General features: G+C 41.9%; 1 protein-coding gene across 2 annotated transcripts in view; it reads left to right on the forward strand.

The window, feature by feature from the left end:
• The window catches only part of LOC103354342 (abl interactor 1-like), a 27,774-nt gene continuing 5,590 nt past the window's right edge, over positions 1-22,184 (forward strand). Inside the window, exons 1-8 of one of the 2 annotated variants that reach the window (XM_008277670.1) lie at positions 1-211; positions 6,830-6,997; positions 12,280-12,456; positions 17,241-17,344; positions 17,626-17,766; positions 19,066-19,166; positions 19,818-20,033; positions 21,635-21,724. In XM_008277670.1, the coding sequence (XP_008275892.1) occupies positions 95-211; positions 6,830-6,997; positions 12,280-12,456; positions 17,241-17,344; positions 17,626-17,766; positions 19,066-19,166; positions 19,818-20,033; positions 21,635-21,724 (1,114 nt within the window). In that variant the 5' untranslated portion in view covers positions 1-94. The remainder of the gene's footprint in view (positions 212-6,829; positions 6,998-12,279; positions 12,457-17,240; positions 17,345-17,625; positions 17,767-19,065; positions 19,167-19,817; positions 20,034-21,634; positions 21,725-22,184) is intronic. The other variant, XM_008277671.1, reaches the window with a different exon arrangement.

Raw genomic sequence — 22,184 nt, forward strand, 5'->3', positions numbered from 1 at the left:
GGCGGGGGAGCCCCTTTCTGAGCAGCATCACCGCCTCGCCTCGCCTCGCCTCGCTCAAAGGGACACACAGGAGAGAAATGCAAAGGGATGTAAGATGGCAGAGCTACAAATGCTATTAGAGGAGGAAATCCCTGCCGGCAAAAGAGCGCTGGTGGAAAGCTACCAGAACCTGTCGCGGGTGGCGGAATACTGTGAAAACAATTATGTTCAGGTAAGAGGCCGCCCGAAGGCCGTTAAATCCGCCGAATTTGTCGGTTATCTCCGTCGTGTCTGCGGTGCCTTGTAGTAGAAGTGAGTGAAACCACAGCGGCAGGAAGCGCTGGTCGGAACGAAAGCGACCCTCAAAAACCGCTAGCTCGCACCGAGTGGCCTGCTCCTCCCGGTGCGTTGAACCGGCCGTGTCCGGGGCAAGCAATGAGGAGGGGGGGAGGCTGCGTTTCGTGATATTTGTCGGTTGTGGCTTCACGTTTGAACGGCTTCTCTCGGTGTGCTGGAAGCTGCTGGGGGCTTGTGGAGGGTGTGTCGTTGTTATGACTAAGTGGTTTGTCACTGACTGCATTCTGTGGTCGGTACCTGTGACAGAACACAACCCGAAACCCGCTTTTCTGTAATAAATACTCGCGCGGATTATTAGTATTTTTTAACTCCACGCGCACCGGCATCACACTTTAAGGCCATGCAGCGGGATTGGAAATCACGATTTAAATCAAAGCCCTTCCACCAGCGTAAAAATATAAAAGCTAGCATAACTGTACGTGCTTCTCTGTGTTATTAGGTGTTAATAAACCAGGGGGGAAACACATTTAAAAAGTGCAATTAAACGCTTACTCACTGTAACGATTGACTCATTTCATCGATTATCAGCCATTTAAAGCGTTTCTCATACGTGAGCTTTTCTCACTGGTGTACATCTTAACTGGCTCGACTTTAAGAGCAAAATACAAGACAGTGAATGTGCAGTGATGCAGATATCATGTGTCTACAGAGCTGGAAACATGGCTCCAGTGCATCCCTGTGCATCATTTGCTTGTAATCAAATGCATCCTGCAGGTTCATGATTGCTGTGCCGGCTTGTTTCTGCTCATCCAGGCTGAATGTTAAATCCGTGTAAGCAGGCAGAAGCACCGGTGCCTCCAAATTGTAGTTTTATGTACATTTTAATCATGTGTGTGGAATTAACTTAAGAGAGTCTAGTGTCATTTCCTATATGCTTGAAATATATATTTTTTTACACATCTTTGGGGATTTCTGAGTTTCTCACACAAAAACCTCATCACTCCTCTCCTGTTCGGTAAATGTGGGTGATAGTGTGAGCTCGTAGACTGTCAGTGGGTTGAATGATCTGGTGTGAACAGCATCGTCCGTTTGACAGACCGCCTCAAACCAGAAACTGTGCTCCAGCGTGGTAATTTTTTGACTGTGCTGCCGAGAGAAGCCGACAGTTCGGCCCCTGATGGCACATCAGATCACTTTACCTTGGTTGTCATTGGAAATGCAATGTGGGTTAGACTGCTTGGATGCACGCTTCACGCTGACAGGCAGCTTCGTGTTGCAATGCTTTCAAACCCAAATCAGTATGAGGAAAGCTGTATGGAAATGAGATTATTGTGCAAGGTTGTACTATTAGCACATTTTTATTTATTTGATGCCTCTCAGACGCCACCTTCCTTTCTGAGAAATTCAGTTGGCGTGGTGAGATAGAGAGGAAACGGCATGCCTCTGGTGGTACACTCACCTACTATTAGAGGGTGTTAGAGGGTGTCCTATATGCTGCCTTTTACTTGTTTACTTTAAAATGTTTTACATTTCAGGGATTTGGAGTATTTTTTTAAACATCAGAATGATAGCTTGACTTTTCTAGGATAGAAAGTAGTGGTCTCCTAAATATTTTGCTGACTGATAATCAGCAAAATGACTTTTGTTTTAAACTTCGATGCATTAAAATTCATATGAACCAGTCACGGCTGAAGGAAATGAAAAACCAAGCCGTAAGATGGTGCAGATTGACGACAGATATTCTCAAATCTGATGTGTGATTGATAAGCTTCGCACACCAGTTGAACAGGAAAACAAATCCTTAACATGCTGTGTAAATTTTGAGTCCTTCTGCAGGAAAAAAGGATGGAATTGAGAAAAAGGACTCATAAAGTATGTATTTGGAATAAAATGTTTGTTGACTCTTGCTCATAGCATTTTTTTATGACTGAGAAACTCAAACAATTTGGTTGAGAGCTATTTTTTTTCTTTAAATAAATGCTGAGGTTCTTTTCCTAATCCATTTTGGAGAGTTACATTCTGATTTTCATCCCCTTTCCTGCTGATTTTGAGAGCGCTGCACCGCTTCAACATTTAGCATCCTGTGTTTATTTATTTCAGCAGGATAGTCATGCCTGGAATATGAAGATGCATGTATGTGGCTTCTCCTGAATAATGATTTCTTTAGGGACATCAAAAACATTAGCTGGGATATTGCGTGCATGTAAACACACTCGACAAACACAACAGGGAACGGAGAGTAATGAGAGTGTTATGTAGGCCAGTATAGTTCATGCATATTGTGCACAGTAGAAATTCGACATGGAAAATTGTAGGTATTCTGAATAGAGGTCTGCTTTGAGCCGTTTGCTTCCAGCCATCAAACCACGTTTTTGTCTGTTTTGCCAGCTACTGTTCTCATAGACGTGATGTAATAACTGGTTGTCTTTATGTCGGATAGTTCCACATAATCCTGTGCGAGTACACAAAACGCATTTATACACTCACAACTGGAATAGCAGAACTATACAGAAGCAAAATGCATGCCGTGATATATAAATCGACTCTGTGATGATGGAGGAAAAAATAAATGTAGTTTTATTTTTAGATCAGATATTTGTAATGAGCCGTTTGGGGGAAAAAAAACAAAAAAACTGACAAACTGTCAACCGCAAAATAGGCGTCATGAAAGCAGAACTCAGCTTTGTGGGTAACTTTCTTAAGGCCTTTGTGTACTAAAATAGCAGCTCTCACAGTGAACGCTGTTTTTTGGGCTGCAGATGGGCTCTTGCTGCTATTGGTATGTAAAAAAAAAATCCGAACATTTATTCTTGAACAGATGCTCCATCTTGAAATTCTCACAATTATTGTGATTTTTCTCCAGTTTGTGGTTTGTATATGGAAAGCACAATGTACAAATCAACATGTTTGATGGGCAGTTTTGTAAATTGACCAATTATTAAATGAACTGTTTGCATTCCTTCTATAATATACGATATTTGTAGGATATGGTGATACATGGAAGCTCATGATTCTACTTAATATTTCCCTCATGCTGTCAGAATTCCCCCTTCAGCTCACATGATACCCCTCTGACTCATAGCTGTTTCTTTCATGACTCCTGAGGTTCTTGATATTCCAGTATCAGTGCTGAGGGCTTTTTCTGGTTCAGAATGGGCGTTTGAGGAGTGACTGTACTCCGCTGTGCACATGTGTACAGTCCAGACAATGAGACCGTGTTGCCGTATTTGACGGAAATCGATGAATTTTGCTGTTATTTCTGACCATTTGATAGAAAATGTCTATCATGCTTGAGTACAATGGTTAAAAATCCATCTTTTTTTGTCAGATCTTGTTAGTTTCCCTTTGGCCCTGGCTGAAATCTCTTTGGGGGCCATCAAGAATTCCTCTTTGCGGAAAACAGCCCGGCCCCGCTGTTCGGTAGGATGATAGGGCTTTCAGAAATTGCTCTATTTTAGCGCATTGTTAAGATTGACTCTGGTGCTCAGCATAAAAGGAATTCCAAGTGGAGCCCCTACAAAAAGCCTTTTATAAGCTTAATGTGAAATATAATATCTCAAAGCAGTAGCGAGTGAACAAAGTGTATTAGGGAGATGTAGGTTATTATTACCAGGGGTTTCCTGGGCAGGATATTGTCAGGCTTTTCTTTATTAGTTTAAATCTTTTGCAAGTTTTAACCTCTCTTTAAATCCCTTTCCACGCCTTATCTATGCTGCTTACAATGTATTGTGCAGTTTTTAATATAGCTGTCAGCTGAGCTTCATCTGGATGTATGAATTTGTACCAATCCAAGCACTGTGTTTAGTCAAATACTGGTGTGCAAATTGTTCTGTGAGGTAGTTTGGTAGTCTGAACATGCATCGGGAATATACGTAAGTCAGCGTTTTCCAAGCCGAGGCATGAGGACGTGTTCCAGTCTCTGTGATTATGCTGACTAAGTGTGTTTCCACTCTCTGGTAGTCGTTGGTGTGCACGGGACGGGCCGACCTGCAGGTCCCACCAGACATCTGCAACAGATATTATGGCTGCAGGTGGTTTTGCAAAGTAGCAGGTGGGCAGGTCACAGGTGCTCTTGTTGTACAGATCCGTCGTGGTGCAGGTTCGTCGCCTCCTGCTGCCAAATACAAATTGTTGTTTGGAAACAGCTGGCGCATCATAGTGGACGTCGTGGCGCTTAAACTGCATTTATGGGATTCTGGAGTTTCCAGAGTAGGCACAACATAATCATAGCGGCTGAGCAGCTTGAAACACAGCTCTAGGTCAACGTCGGTTATTATGAATGGGTACAGATACGGATTATTAGTAGTTTTGGTGTCAAACCTCAGAATAATTTAAACTCTGACAGAAGACTTTGTTGAAATGCCTTGGTTTACTGTTGCGTTTAAATAAAATAGCGTCTCAATGTTTATCCTTCAGTGATGACAGGGTGTAGTCAATCAGATGCTGCTGCTGGTGGGACATCGCTCGACCCTACAGAGTGGCAACTACAAATATTGAGAAGGAATCAAAAATAACGATGCAGATAACCAGAAAAAATGCTAAATATTGGATCTTTCAATCAGCTCGGACACAATCGCTCAACCTCTAATTATAAGCTTTAAAGAAACAGGTCCACATTAAAAAAAAAATGCCTGTTTGCTCTGTTATTGACAGTTAAATGAAGCATCACAACTCTCCTGCCTGTCTATTGACTATGAAGCCAAGAGACGATTAGCTTAGCTGAGCAGAAAGCTTGGAAACAGCCACAGTTGGCCTCTTCCAGCACGGAGGTTTGGGTGAAACTACAGCATAGTGACGGGACGTTCTGTGGTCGTGGTGGCATCTGTTAGTCTGACTTTACACACAATACATTAATATATACATACTACCCCCATATGGAGTAGATAGTCTGATTAGATTTCAATGCACATCATTTCTGCAACATAATGAGAGAACCCTCATTCCCCAAAAATTGTGCCAACTTTTTAACACCATAAGCTACAACTTTAAACAAACATGCTGGTATTAAATCAAATTATTGAGCTCTTAAGCTTCAGGAAAAGCTGAACACATGTGATAAGAACAATAAACAGTAGAACATTGTGCTTGATTTTTGAAACTTCTGCTAGCACAAGCTACTAGTGCTTAAATCACAGGTGTGCCTTTATCACGAAGATCCTGGCAGGACAAAAGGCAATCCAAATGTTTGCATTCCTGTTTTTGTACGAGTTAAACAAGAAACAAGATTAACAGTGTGTTGATAAGTGAGCTTTAGAGGTGCTGGTATGTAGGCCTGCTTTTGAACATTTTTTTGAGAGAGCCTGTTTTGTTTTGCTGCCAGTTTTTTATGCTAAGCTATGCTAATCACCTCCTAGCGCTAGCTTTTTACTCATCAGAAAGCTATAAGCGGAATCTTACTCTACTTATTCATAACTAACTATAAATAAACTAACTAAAAATACAATGAATTATTATAGATTCGTTTTTTAGCCAGTACATATATATCAAGTCATACACTGACGAGTTCAGCAGTTTTTAAATATTATTTATTACACTAACTAGAGCTGAAGAAGAAGAAGAAGAAGCTTCATTGTCATCGTACAAGAAATACAACAAAATTTTGTTTGGCATCATCTTCTTCATCTTTGCATCTTTGCAAAAAAAAAAAAAAGTAAAATGGTTAGCCTATCAGTTCAGTAATGGAAGTTAATTAGTGGCCATTACTGGTAATTGATTAAATGCTGAAGACCTTTACAGTATGCATTGAAATTTTTAATTAGATTTTAAAATGCAAAGATTTGTTTTACTCCTTATATTTCATGATTGTAAAAATTTAAACATGTATGTTGTTTGGCGTTTGGTAAAACAAAGACATCCTTTTTTTTTTAAACTTAAATAAGGTATTTGTCAATTTTTACATTTTATATATATATTTTTAAAAAAAGAAGAAGAAGATTACTAGAATAACTAACATGGACAGTAACTTGTATTCCTGCTCCCTAAAAAAAGACCGGCTATCCACTGTTACAGTTCTTCTTTGTGTGCCTGCATTACCCCCTGTTTTGTTTCCAAACTATAAATATGTCCATTCAGTCCCATTGCTATTTAAAGACATCCAGAAACAGATGGTTTGCGCGGCCGGGTGTTTGGGATCCTACAAAATGTCTTGGCATTCCTGCTCTCTGGGCTCAACTCCCACCATGCACCTGTCCCATGTTGCCCGAGTTATTCAGAAGTTATTGCTGTCCACTTCAAAGGCTGCGTCGTCTCCCACAAAGTCATCCCTTTACAGAGAACCCTCTTCGCTCGCCTTCAGATGTGAACAGGGCTTTAGCAAGTTTGAAAACAGCCAGAGAGAGAAAGTTCCTGTCAAACATTGTTCCCTGTAGAAAGCTGCTCTCTCATTCAGCACACACTGCTGATAACAATGAGTGCAGCATTTCCTCTTGACTCTTTTTTTTTTTTTTTTTAAACTACCTTACTTCCCTTTGCCAATTTGTCCATTTCTTCCACCCACACATCCTTCCACTGATGTTTTTTTCTGACTTGTGCTTTATCTTCCTGTCGTTGCCAGGCTCAAGACAAGAAGAAGGCCCTGGAGGAGACCAAAGCCTACACCACCCAGTCTCTGGCCAGCGTGGCCTACCAGATTAATGCCTTAGCAAACAATGTGCTGCAGCTGCTGGACATCCAGGCCTCGCAACTGCGACGCATGGAGTCCTCCATCAACCACATCTCCCAGGTACACGCCACAGCAGACACACAATCACACATGCTGCAGTAGGACTTCTTCTTGAATGCTGATGATTTGAATCACCAGTTAAGAAAGTCAATTGGTTCCCTGTGAAATGCTGGATAACCTGCTGCTCCCATCCAACAACTCTAGTGCAAAATTTTAATGAAGCCGGATAAACTACTTCAAAACTGGCAGCTGGTGCAACCTCCTCTACTGCCGCCCAGTGATTTGCTGACAGGCAGGCAGGAAAAACGCTCTGTGGTGCAGAAAGATTTCCTGATTGAACTATAACTAGCACAGCAACTACCAATTATTCTCATTGTTGAGGAATGTGTTGATTATTTTTCCAATTGGTTGTTTGGGTTTATAAAATGGTAAAAAATGACAATTAGTGTTTCCCAGTGTTCAAAATAACAAATGTCTTGTGTTGCCAAGATCTAAATATTTACTTTACTGTCAAAAAGGAGAAAAGAAACCAGAAAATATCCAAATTTAAGAAACTGGAATCAAAAAATGTTGACTTTTTCTTCTGAGAAATTACTAAAAATTATTAATTTATTGTAAAAATAGTTGAAAATTTACAAGTTTGCCACTAATAAATCTAACTGTAACCAGGAGGCCACTTTTTATTCCTTTTACTTCCAATAAATCAGTATACAAGAGTAAAAACTGCATTTTGGTTTTATGTAAATACAAAAATTGTTCATGGATTTACATCAGTCACCTTCTTTGTGAGCATGTTCACAAACTGTTTCATGTCTTCTATATCACACGTTGAATCACGATGCAGGTTTGAGAATTTTCTGCTCAGATTAAACGCATTCAAGTGCACACCCTATCATAACACCAAGCTGCACAATGACACATTCATGCACTGTAAAGACTGACAGATATGGCGGGGGCATGGATCATACTGGAGCTGCCAAACCTCCACAACCCCTCTTCAGTTGCTTCATCAGCAGTCCTTTCTGCCTCTCGCTGTCCCTCTCTGCGCTCCATGCCACCACCCTGCCTGTCAGCCGCTGAATGTCCCGTGGCCTCCCTGTGTGCTTCATTAAGCCTGTCAGGGATGAAGTGAAACCCTGACGCCAGCACTCTCGCCTGGTTAGCGTTTCCAGCTCCCGCTTTACTCTGCAAATTGCAGGATGGAGTGGAGCGAGGTGCGGTCTAATGATGAACAACGAAACTCTTTTATTGATCCTTGAAAGACGGTTAGTGGTGCTTTATGTCCCCCACTTGATGTTTCAGCTTCAGACCTAACAGCCCTCCTGGGTAACTGCAGGGAACAGCACCCCGGCACAGAAACTGTTGAGTCAGTAGGCTCGCTTCGCTGTGGGAGGTGGGAGCATTTGTCTCTGAGTATCAAAGAAAAGACATATATCAGCTTCAGTCTGTCTGTGATGGTTAAAAGAGTTCTTTTTCACAGTGATGAATGTACAGGTGTAACTAATAACATTAAGGATGGCTCAGCTCCAGATGAGTCTATACCAGCAAAGCCAAGCCAGTGAGCTAATGTTCACAAAGTTTGTACTCTTCATTCTGCCTGTGAAAAATATCTGCCATGAAAAAGTGGATTATCACTTTGCATTCAGATCTGTGTACGAAACTTCAGAATATGTAATGAACACCTTGTTTCAGGTGATAAGTGGTGCTGCACCGGTAGAGTAGGATGTGCAAAGCTATTACAAAGCTCATTTCTTTGCTTCAGGATGATCCAGTAGATGTGGATGCATGAAAATACAAAAACTACTACCAATGTGACTGAGATCGTCTGTCTCAGAGTCAATATGTCAAACACAGATTGATTAAAATTTGCTTTAAATAGTTTAAAACGAGAGAAAAGTTCATTTCTTCTTACATGCACCTGATGCAGGTGTTTCCTTCTGGTGTTGGTTCATTATTCTAGCAGATATATGTCCAAGAATTACAATTTTTACTTGCTTGGATGTGCCAAGTATTTTTCTGGCTTAGTTGACTTGAAAGAGTTAAAATGGGATTAGAGAGAGAAGGTAGCTGCCAAATCCAAGTGTGATGTAAAAGCCCACAGCAGAGGAGGCTGTGATAAAATTCTACAACAAAGGCTACTACCTAAATGCAAAACAGCAGCAGGTTTGATCAAAGCACACCTCTGAATCACAACTTGAATTGAATGGCTGTGCCTAAAAATATGTGTGTGTGTGTATTCAGGCGATGGTAGACAAAATGGACATTTTGATTCAGCTGCGATGCAAAACATAAAGCGTCTCTCCCACTCTTTTCCATTTTCCCTGCAGACTGCAGCAGACTGCCAGTTTGCTTTCTGATTCATTTCTTTATTTTGTTCTCTGAAATAGTCTTTCATCGACTCCATGACCTACTTGCGCCTCTTTCAGCTCCATTCCATTTGGTCAGATTGTCTCAAGTGCAGGATTGACCTGTCATCCCATTGCAGTGCAAATTCTAAAGATTATTATGGCACAGTTATGAATATTGTATGCACAGTAGGAACTGTTTGAATTTACTTGTTGCTTGTTACCATCAAGCCATATTTGAGCTCACTGGGCTTTGAAATCACACATCTGTGGACACGCCTGGGAAATATTGGTGCAAACTACATCGTTTTTTTTTCTCCTGCCAATAACATTTCAACTTGTTCATCTGCTCTGCAGAGAATAAACATTTGCTCAGTTTTTCAGATTGAAACTACTGAATAGACGCGGCTGTGAACATTACAGCTAAACCATCTGTTCTCGAAAATACACTACAGAGATTGAGCAGACAGCCAGATGTTTATTAGAGTAACGAGATTGCAAAAGAAAATGAGATTGAGGGAGCGCAGGAAGGGCAGACAGAGGTCTGTCGTCAGTGATTAGGTAACAGCTATTATGCCTCAGCGTTTCACAAAGATTATCACGTACGTTGCCACCTTCAGGAATATTCAGAGGAAATGCTGAAATCGAGCTGACAGGGTCCAGTCATTGCTTGTATGTGCACATTGCATGTTGCATCGTTGCGACAGTTTTCCCTCATTTTCAAGACTGATTTGTTCGTACAGAGTGAGCAGCTATTGTTGGTTGCTGTACAATGTGTGTTCAGTGTAATATGGTCCCATCACCACATTCCTGCTTTTCCCATTTCTCTTTGATCATAACCACCAGAATCATCAGCTTCTAGTTTCACATGTTTTTTGTCTCTGCCTCTTGTTTTCCTCTCTGTCTGTGCCTCTTTCTGTCCTTCTGTTTTGTTTCTCACTTTCTGTAATCTGCCCTGCACCTCTCCTCGCCCTATTACTGGCAGGAAATAGGCGGGTCTTTCTTCTTACTTCCCAGCTGAAGCTGGGCGTGTCGCTTCAGTTTCCTCTCCTAAAAAAAGAGCCTAGAATGTTCTTTCTCCTTTCATATGTACTGTATATCTCACATGCAGCACACACGGGCTTCACGTCACACACAGCGAGAGAGGGAGCGACAGTTGTGGGTCAGCTTGACAGCACCTATCAGGCTGGTGGTCGCAGCAGTGGAGCTGTCAAGTCGACTGCATAAGATGATGAGTGGTGACCTTGTTGCTATGTGGATCTCGCACAGGCAAACTTACATGTATTTACAAAACATGCACTCACACATATATCTTGTCTATACACATATATCCTCTTGCACCAGGGCAAGAATCTGTCTATATATACTTTACACCAGCCCTGTTACAGTACCACGCTCACATTCCTTCCTGCACTTCACTCTGCTTTCCCTTACCTCCCTCCCTTCCTCCCTCTCTGCATCACTCCCTCGTTCCAGTTTCATCCATCATTCATAAATTGAAGACCAGTCCACGCAGGCGTCTGCTGTGAGTGATGATGACTGTAATCGCAGAGGAGATGGAGGTCATCGGTGTTTTCAGTTGGTCCTAGTGCGAGGGGTTAAAGTAGAGCTTCATCAAACGGGCCTCAGGGTGAAGGCTAATAGGGCAGAACAGAAGAATGAACTGTGTGAAATTCAAAAGCCACTCGTTTCTTTTATGTTTGTTCTTCAGCTTTCGAATGTCCACTGTATCCAGCAGGCAAACAAACTGAAGATGGTGGACCAGTTTTAAATATAGACCTGTTGTGCACAGGCCAAAAAAATGTGCCTGTGAACAGCAATTGTTTCTGCAAGTTCTCCAATACAAGCTGACAAACAAGCTCTTGGTCTCAAATAATATTGTTCAAATGGACGCTGTTAAGACCAGACTCAAACACAAAATGAAAAACAAAAAGTAAACGCATTACAGTCACAGGAATTTCCATCATTGCAATCATTTTCCACAACAATTTTCCACAGCAACATAATGATGCCATACTTGTACTCACCCACTGCTAGAGACGGTTGTGATCTCCAGAGGATGAGTCGGTGTTAATTATCCAGCAAAATATCTGGATTGCCAAAAAGCTTCACACACATTGACCCTCTGAGTTTTCCTCTGTCACCACCAGCAGGATGACATGGATCTTTTTTTTTTTTTTTTTGCATTTTCATCTTTGTTAGTGCATTAAATAAAAATGAATGTTAAAAAATGAGGTCAGAAGGAGGATGACATGCAGAAATCACCTGTTCGGATCAAACCATACATGCAGCTATTTAGAATTTTAGAGTAGCCAACATGTGTTGTTTTGACAAATATAATCACCAGCTGGCTCCTCGGTTACGACATAACTTGTCTTTGAAATTGGTGAAGATTTCTCAGACAAATATATAAACTTGCTTTTGATTAAAAACCTGGAAAACTGTTCACTTTCACATCAGTTAGCATTAGCAAAGGATTAGCATGGTGACACATGATGAACCTAATCTACTTAACACGAGCATGTCGGCATACTGATACTAGTTTAAAGTACCTAAGTACACCTTTGCAGACCTGCTAGCATGCTAATGAGTTAGTCCTGTGAACAAATATACTATTTATACTAATGTTCAGCTATACTTTACTCTGTTTATATGCTGCTTAAATCTGACATTTTGCAAATATTTCATAATAAAAATCCCTTTAGGGAAGGGAAGGGAAATGCATTATGTTCCCTGAGCTGCTTGGAGGCTTTTAATCTGAAACAAGTGAATTACCAGGTAATGAGGCCCAGCTCAGAAAACAAATAAATAACTAGAAATGTGATGTCACTGCTTAGTAGGCCAGGGTCTAGCTGAGGTACATACATTTTGAGAATTTACAATGATGGCCAAATAATTATGTGAAACAAACAGCTGAGTGTCTCCTGTCACACACCAACCTATACGTCTTTATATATGTGACTGATTGATTGATTGATTGATATGCCTCTCCTACAGACGGTGGACATTCATAAGGAGAAGGTGGCCCGTCGAGAAATTGGCATCCTGACCACAAATAAGAACACCTCTCGCACCCACAAGATCATCGCCCCGGGCAACATGGAGCGGCCGGTGCGCTACATCCGAAAACCCATCGACTACACGCTGCTGGACGATGTGGGACACGGCGTCAAGGTAGGAACGATTCGGGTCTTGTGTCAAATTAAAAACCTTTAAAGTCAAACAAAACAGACTTCAGATCAGGAAGTATTTGTTTACTTATGTGGCAGGGACATGTTTGATTCTGGTTTTCAGAAAGCTCCTTCACACTGTTTTAGCTTCAGCCCAACCAGACTGTTGCATTTAGAGTCATTACTTTCATACACTGCCTTGTTTTCCAGCGATAATCGATTTTGCTGGACAGCCAAACATATACTTAGTCAGGTTCACACCTGGCACTTTCATGTGAACAAGCTGACCGTGTGCTTTCATAATTCATTCGCACGCAGCCACTCACACTGCAGGCCGATCAATACGCCGGCCTTTTAGTTAATTAAGTACTGAGACACCTAGAACTGTAACAGCCGCCCGTTCAAGCTTGAGATGCTAAGTTGGTAGCTGACTACAGCTCAAAAGCTTCTCTTGTCAGAGGTTTTTGATGCCAAGTAACTACTTCCTAAGCTGGAAGTCATTAGGAGCGTGGGTGTTTGTGTGTGTGACGGAGACATCTTGGCCAAGTGCTACTTACACCATCACTTCCCCTGTGGGGAAAAAAAAAATCTTTCAACCCTTTTCCGCCTCATTCTTCAATTTTTTATTCCCACTCCCCATGATCCATCCTCTCCTCTCCCCTCTCCTTTTTTATTTTTTATTTTCCAAGGCCATGCGTTTATGGTTGTGTGTGAGCGTGTACACACAGTTAAGTGCGTTGTGTGTTTGAGTTGGCCTCTGCGTCCCTCACCCCCGGTCTGTCTCTGTTGAGATAGTGGCTGTCCGCTGATGTTCAAACATCCGCTGATTCAAATTCAAAAGCTAGTGTTTCCTCCTTTGAGGGCTGGCGCGCACTGAGACAGATTTGGCATGGCCCGCTATGCAAATTGGGCATCATTGGTGGAGGCTGGAAATGACGGATCTCTGCAGAAATCAGTGCTGATGAGTGCAGATGCAAAAAGATGTGTGCAGCCTTTATTCTTTTTCTCATGTACCTGCAGAGGAGACAGTAGTTCATCCTGCTGCAGCCTAAAAATCCTGAAGCAAACTTGTGTAAAATGACTAATACTGTGAGTCCGCACTATTGTTTCAATACGTTTTAGTCAAGAAGGGTGAGATCATCGTTTTTGAATTTAGATTGAACAGTAAAAACAGCGCATTACATTCCATATTCACCGCCTTCTGTACACTTTCTCGCTCTCACACGTATCTGTGAATAATTCAGAAGGATTGATGCTCACCACTGCATCCGCCGCTACACTGCAATCTACTGTTTTCTTAGAGGTATATTGATGCATGTGGGCATGTTTGTCAATTTGTTTTTGTTCATTTACAACTCCACGGTGTGTTCACGCTGCGTGGGAAACAATATTAGCAGCTTATTAGCACTCCATCCTTGCAGCCTGTTTCCTGGAGGGCTGCAGCGGATTCCCTCGAGCGTACAAGACGTGTTTTCACCCCTCTGCCTCTTATTCACATATCCAGAGGAGCTCACCCGTGGAAAGATGGGAAGTCGAGACTCGAGCATGGAAAGACCCATTCACACATGTATGGATGACTGTGCTCACCCTTCCGCCGTAATAGCTTTTATTGGCATTTCTGGCAGTTACCGGGGTGACATAGTTTCAGCCACATTACAGCTACTTCAACAGTCTGCTGTTATTTATGACCTCACTGCGCTTTACTGCCCCGACCCTTAAAACGTCAGCGTAGCCACATGTAGCTCAGAGACTGCTCATTATTTCTAACGTGTTTAAACGCTGAAGGGATTTTTATTCTGATTACTGTCTGTAGCACATGTCTAGACAGTGAGAAACACAGAATAGGCTCATAAACACTTTGTACAGTTGCTTCACTTTTCTATGGCTTTTGACTCTCAAATGTTTGTTTACAAAGTGGAGCAAAAGGAAGTTATTTCTTTCCTCTTCACTGTGCAAAAGCAAAACTGGGTGTTTGTGTGGGTTTATATGCACGCAGGTGTCTAAGTAAAGACGGGAGGGACTGACGTTACAGTGAAGCTCCTCTTATGGTGATGAGTCTTGACAGGACATGCAACAATACTGCATGATTATAGTCAGCCAGTATCAGTGGAATTTGATAAATGATTATTGATTTTAATAATTTAACAAGGAAAAAAAATTCTCAAACTTCCAAAATGTGACAATTTCATACATTTTAGTTCTTTTATTTCCCTGTTTTATATCACTATAGATGTACCCCTTGTTCAACAGACAAAACACACAATTTGAAAATGACACCTCCAACATTTTGGCTTTGGTTTGCCCAAGTTTTATACTCCTAACTAATTAATTGATCACTAATGAAACTACTCAGCTAAATGTGATAAAACCAGTTATGGAGAAATAATAATATTTTACTACTACATAAAGCAAACAAGGGCTGCAAGGTGTCTCGTTGGTTAGCATCGTTGCCTCGCAGCAAGAAGGTCACCAGTTCGCGTCCCGGTGAGGACACCCGGGATCTTTCTGCGGGGAGTTTGCATGTCCTCCCCGTGCAGTGTGGGTTCTCTCAGGGTTCCCCCCACAGTCCAAAAACTTGCTGAGGTTAATTAGTGATTCTAAATTGTCCGCAGGTGTGAATGTGAGTGTGCTTGGTTGTCTGTCTCTAAGTGTAGCCCTGTGATGGACTGGTTACCTGTCCAGGGTGTCCCCTGCCTTCACCCTGAGTCAGCTGGGATAGACTCCAGCCCCCCACAACCCCAGTGAGGATTAAGTGGTATATAGATGATGGATGGATGGATAAAGCAAATGATAATTTGCCTTACAATGTAGTATATTGTCAGCAATATAGGCTCGATATTGTTATTATTATTTCCTTTATTTATACAGATAATCTCATTGAGACACAGGATCTCATTCTCAAGAGAGACCTGTTTGCAAATAACAAAACAACATAGAGTCACAGACAGACAACACTGTGGGACCTGTCCTCATAACAACAAAATAACATAAAAAAATAACCGTGAGTTACAAACTCACTGTCGCTTTTTCTTTGTTGTTTCATAATATACAGATTCTGCGTGATAAACAGATTCTAACACAGCATGCTAGATTTTCACACATGCACACAATCGAGTTTCCTTTACTTCACAACACATGACGGTAACTTCCTGGAGACTTACCGTAGCTATATAATAAACACTAAACACTTCTTGCCTAGCTACAACACTAATTTTAATTCAAAGCTTATAGTGGTTGCTGGGTAGACTGATCAAACAAGGGACTGGGCCTGAAGCAGCAGTTAACAGACTTTCAGCTTCTCACTGCTGTGTCTGACGCTTGGTTGTCTACTCAGTTAAACTGTGGTCACTTCAATTAATAGCAACATAACCTGAAATGCTAACAAGTGTGATTTATGACATGCAGGCAACATATTTCCTTATATTAGCCTGTTTGCTGTCCCCTTTCCTCCCTTTACTGCTTTCTTTTTCCTTCACAATTCTCTTAACTTTTTATGCTGTGTATAAAAATGAAAGAATTAGATGTTGTGTTCATTGGAGCTGAACAATTGGGGCAAAATACCTCATTGTTTTTTTCTTACAGAGTTTTTTTTAAAAGTTATAACCTGCTTCAAACATGTATTTATTACAATTTTTAAATGGAACAGGAGAAAAAAACATTTATCACAATAGAATTGGTTAAGCTAAATAAATAAAATAAGAGATAGCAGCATCTAAGTACTGCACATTTTATAATGAAGTTAAATAAAGTAGTAATAATAAAAAAAAATAAGCCTTTGTTCAAAGTGCTGTGTCATGTTTATCCTAAATTGCTAAACTGCTTTGTTTCAAATAGTGATTTGCATTTGAAATCGATTCATTGTTCAGCCTCAGTGTTCATCTATAATGCTGACGTTCTCCTCTCGCTATCACTAGAAAAAATAGATCCACTTTTGTAACCATTAACCAATGAGCATGTCTTGTTTTCTGTCTCCTCTTTCTGCCTGCTTGCACTCAGTGGCTTAAGGCCAAGGTAAGAGACGGTTGTCTTTCTCTTCTTTTTGTCCACATGTTGATCACAGACACAGTGTCGAGTGTCCATGAACCCATTAGAACGGTCCATCATTTGTCAAACGCATAGAAGAATTGAACATTTTGATATCATGAAAGTACGTTTTTTTGTGTTGGAGCAAACCTGATTCCATTCAAAGGTGTTTTATAGCAGTCCGACAAAACAGGTTTGTCACACAATAGAATATATTCATCTGGTGTGGTGTGTAATTTCAGAAGGTCACCAGCTAGCTGTCATTATTCAACTTGCAAGTATGAAGCAGGTGTGCAAATCTAACACATTTATGTCATCGTTTTAACTCAATATGTACGTGGCAGTAAATGTAGAATATACCAGGAGATTGGAGGCGTTATATTAAAATATATGCTATTATATTAACACATATTTCTGTGTCTCATATCCCTTCACCCACGTTAATTAGTTACAGTCCATCTACATACACAGTATAAGACAAAAGTCATCAACTTACTGGTGCTTTTAGTTCTCTTCCCTCCTCCACATCCCCGTTTGTCTCGTATTCTGTGTCTTGATATTTGACAGAAGAGCCCTTGTGCCAGTGTTTCTGTGCTCTGTTATAACTAAAGATAAGATGCTTATTTGAAACCAGACCAAGTTTTGCTTCATCATCATCAGGTTAAATGAGTCCCCTGCTTTAATATTCATTGGCACGGGAAACACTGGTGTCAGCTAATGAGATTATTCAGAAGCACCATTTTTAACTTGCCTTCGCTCCACCAGCAACATGGGAACAATGCGGCAGGCCGAGGTGGGACCATTTCCAGGACCAACCCGCCCACACAGAAACCTCCAAGTCCCCCCATGGCTGGTCGTGGGACCCTGGGGTAAGAGCCGGCTGCTTGTCATGCTTTGTAAGAGATGTGGTCCTGCTTGGTTTCTCTTGGTCTGGGGACAGGCGCCTGCTCTTTTGCCAAACCAGCACCAGTGGCTCTGTCCTGAATAGTGAACCAAATTAAATAACCCTTAATGCTGCTCTTTTGAGATTTAAGCCACCAGGACCAGCTGACCTTATTTGCATTGAAAACGGTGCCAATTTTTAATTTTTTTCTCACTTTTCATGATATTAAGAATGAATTCTGCTTGTCTTTTGTCCGTCTGAATGCAGCCGTAACACTCCCTACAAGACACTGGAGCCCGTGAAGCCTCCGGTGGTGCCCAACGACTACATGACGAGCCCGGCCCGACTGGGCAGCCAGCACAGCCCTGCACGCACAGCTTCACTCAACCAGAGGCCCAGGACACACAGGTACCGCAGACGCTTTCCTCCCCGACCCAAAATTAACATATAAACTGTGTTTGGATTGCTGTGCGCTTCGATAAAGCTCAGCTGCACGCAAGGTCAGATGTGACTCTACTGCAGATGCTGAAGCTGATCATTTGAACCGCATCAGGAGAGAAGGATTCATCCAGTCACATTTAAAGAGTTCAACAAATGTGTAAAGGACGAATCAGGACACAAACAGTGCAACATACACATGTAGCAGGCACCTCCATAATTAGCATAGACCGTTCAACGATGTGCAGCAGAGAAAATCGAGCTGGTTTAGCTGTTTTTACAACAGACATTTTGTCTTTTCAGTAGAGAAAGCACAGTTTTAAATGACATTTATTCAGCTGCCTCAGTGAGTCATGCACAAAATCAGAATTCTGAAACTGAAACAGCTAAATGGAATTCAGCCGTCGTTCATTTTATTATTTACACCTTTGCTTTTCTCGCTGTCACATGTCAAAAACACTCTAATAATTTATTCATTTTAAATTTACAATTCAGCATCTAAAGGCTATATTGAATGCGTAACGTATGCAACGCGTACACAGAGCGGACGTGCTGCAGAGTATAGATTTTGTACTGGCTACGTGGCGTGTATGAGTCACAGGAAAAATCAGACGGTAAGCTTTCGTTTTGGAGTAGCTGTTCAGTTTTTGACTGCGAAACTTAAAATAGATGCTGACAGACCCCAAAATGGAAGCCTCGTTTGATTCAAAGTTGTGTATCATTAGATTAAATAAGAGAATATAGGCATCTCATGACCTAATTCTGTGTAAAAGGGCCATGTGCGAAAAATATAAATAGAGGACTGGTCTATTTTTACATTTGCAGACCTCCGCGGTGCATGTGAAGCACTTCCACGCTGCTGTAAGTCCTGGTGTAGCCGACTTCATTGATCAGTGTTTCAACAGCTGCTCCACAAACTGTCCACATTCATGTTCAGTGTAGCCGCTGGGTAATTGCTGCATCACATTCCAGGATCCACAGATGTCAAGATTCCTGCACGGTTCCCCTCCTTTTGGCTCTCGTCTTGTTTTTCTTACGCTGCATAGCTGCTAATCTAACTGGTTGTTCTCCAATTTGCAGATGAGCCCGACGCTGCACGCAGCACATCACAGCTCTGTGAATCTGTTACCACAGTGACAGCAGTATTGTTATGACACAATGACATTTGAGAGAGTAATGATAGGATGTCAAACAAACGCTGTCATGCAATTAAGATGGTCTCACACTTCCTCTAAATATCACCACAAACCCTTTCTCTTCTCTCTGCAGCGGCAGCAGTGGTGGGAGCGGTGGCAGGGAGAACAGTGGAGGCAGTGGCGTCGGTGTCCCTCTCGCAGTTCCCACCCCTTCTCCTCCCAGTATGGGCCAAGGTGAGTCTCAACAGCTGTAACCTGCAGCAGCTGTCTGTGCTGCTGCTGCTTTTCCTCTTTGTGTCGCTTTCTTGGTCCCAAACACGTCGGCCCACTCGAACTGAAATAAAGGAATTAAAATGCTTGCAGGTGCTGCAAAACTAAATAATTCAACAGATTAAACGGTTGAAAGACACACACTGAAACACCAATAAAATTGTCAGCATTTTGCTTTACTGAGCCTTTATTTCATCATATCTTAACTTATGTAAAAATGCTGCAGGCACACAGTAAGACTGCAAAGGTATATTTCATTATCAGGTTTTCTTGGCTTTTGCTCAAACACACATTAAATATACATCGAAGAAAGTGCTGTGCAGGAAAAAAGTGGAGCCACACAAGACGAAGAGGGAGAAAATTAGAACAGTGGGCCTGGGGAAAGCGAGAAATATTAGAAAGAGGGATCTGTATTGTGCTGTTGTTGATTTATTGCTTTTTTACCTCTCTGTACCTGTAGTATTGGAAAAAGTAAATTGAGTTTAAATGTTAATATTTCACCAGCAGCAGCACCTTATTATTTTTACTCACATGCTGCATGTAAGTACTGATGTTAAAGATTGATAATTCATTTAGCAGCAAAAAAAAACTGTCTCTCTCCTCCTGTTGTTGCAGTGGCGACATCGTCGGCCTCGGTGCCTCAGGGCCCCGGCCTGGGTCCCATCCCCATGTCCCAGTTCGGCACCATCTCCCGCCAGATCTCCCGTCACAACTCCTCCACCACCTCCTCAGCTTCCATGGTGTCGGCTACCGGCACCTACCGCCGTGCACCTTCCGTCTCCTCCCAGCAGCCCCACATCAACGGGGGCCCGGCATACCCTCAGAACGCAGGTGAGGCGGCTTTAATACGGTTATTTGTAAAGTGACTTAATCAGTAGCTGGTCTGTCGAGATAATAGTCGTTAATAAATTAGGTGTTTGGAAGCAAGAAGTAGCTACTGTTGGTGTTGAATGATGGACTTTTGTGGTCTTTTATTGTGTAGGATTTGGCTTCTCTTCTTTCTGCCTCTCAAATATTCAAATCTGCATTCTGGGTCTGAGACAAATGAATGGGCCAGTCTTTCTTGAAGCTAATGAAAATGACTGATGAATCATAATTAGTGAAGTCAGGGTTGTTGAAGCCTCCCCACCTCAGCACCGCTATGCAGAGTGTCTCATTACCATTTCTAATTGAGTTATGACATTATCGTTTTAGTCAGCTGGAGGAAGCTTCTTGTTCAGGAGGGACAGGCAGAGTGGCAGGAGGCACATCAGGATAGACAACACAAACAGCCGCTAGACAAGGGGAAACCCAGGACATATGCATATTTTCTGTCAGAAGAGTAGAATTTATTTCAGCAGGCGTCACTCTGAGCCATTCTCCTCTAATGGCTCCTCTCTCAAAGGACAACCATCTTTCTTGGCACAAAGCGCAGAACGAGGAGGCTGTCTGTCTCATCTGAGAGGAGAGAAGACAATGACACGGAGCTGCATCAGCACCAGGTTTAAACTGGGACATCATGCGATCCCCATGATGTGTGCGCCGCAGCTGTCGTAACGTAATCAAACTGAAAGATGCGTTTTGATTTGTGACAGTAGCACAAAAGGCGAGTTCCGTTACACGTGGGAGCTCATCGATCTCTGGGGGTGTAGCTGTGGATGGATGTGGCTCTGCGGTGGGAGCAGGGTGGAATAATAAGACATTAGTGCCCAGTGAGATTACAGACGCCCTTCCATTACATGTGATTTATGAGTCAGACCTGGCGTGCCTGTGTGTGTGACATCATGTCTTTGAGTGAGGACAGCTGTGTTTTCTGCGTTTGCTTATACATATTTCTCCTAAGACGGTGTAGCATGAGCCTCATTTGAAGGGCAGAAGATGGAGAGTATACTTGTGAGAGTTCATTCAGTAAAGGGTGTAACGCAACTAAGTAAACATTTATTCATATATGAAGCATTTAATGAAATTACCAGGATTAGATACAGACACTGCAGCTTTGAAAACGCTACTGAACTGTCATCTTGCCACTGTCATGTTTCTGTGTAGTGCTCCGCAGTCTTTTCACCATATCAGAAGCCTATTGCTAGCTGCAGCCCTTTGCTTCTGATTTAAAACACATGCTGATGAGGTAGATCCTCAGACTCAGATTAGATGAATGCTTTTCTAGCCCAGCTTGAAAAACGCAGCACAAAAGACCACTGATTGGAAATGTGTAAATGAGGTGCTCACCAATGCTTCCTGCACTATTTTGCTTGCTCACAAGCTTTTTGTTGTCTTTTTTTTCTCTCTCTCTCTTCTTCCACACGCTCAATTTGGACTTTCTCTTTTCTACGATGCCCTTTTGTTCTTTTCCTGTCCTCGTCGTTCTTCCCCTCCACCACCACCACCACCACCACCTCTGTCGCTCTCCCTGCTGCTCTCTCTCTCTGCTTGTCTGGGTGTTGCTGCTCCAGTGTCTGTGGCTCCTCCGCCTCCTCCTCCAATGGTCCAGCTGACCCCACAGATCCCTCTGACCGGCTTTGTGGCCAGAATGCAGGAGAGCAGTAAGTAGAAAAAACAAAAAGGCAAAAACACGCACTTTTACTCATGAAGATGAACCATGTAGTGTTAAATTTCAAAATATACAACATACACATAAATCTACACCTGCTGTTCATTTCCAAAAGTGGTCAGCAAAAAATCATACACTTACAAAGATGACATTTGCGTGTACTCTCAGACAGGTACCACCCCTCATTAAACATCTTAAATTGGACGTTTTATGCTTTTCCTTATCTTTTTTTTTTTTTTTTTATCACAGCACATAAAATGTAGCCAAAGTTTTAAATAATGAGGTTAATGAATGTAAAAAAAAAAAAATCCCAGTGAGCCAAAAGATCTGACTTCACACTGCTCTGAGTACTAGACTAGTATTTTCTAGACAGTCTACTCGAGAAGTATTACAGATATAGTTTGGGACACTTTCACTAGCTGCGTTACTGTTTAACGACAGCAGACGTCTTC

This window comes from Stegastes partitus, unplaced genomic scaffold (assembly GCF_000690725.1).
Source record: "Stegastes partitus isolate 25-593 unplaced genomic scaffold, Stegastes_partitus-1.0.2 Scaffold105, whole genome shotgun sequence".
NCBI lineage: Eukaryota > Metazoa > Chordata > Actinopteri > Pomacentridae > Stegastes > Stegastes partitus.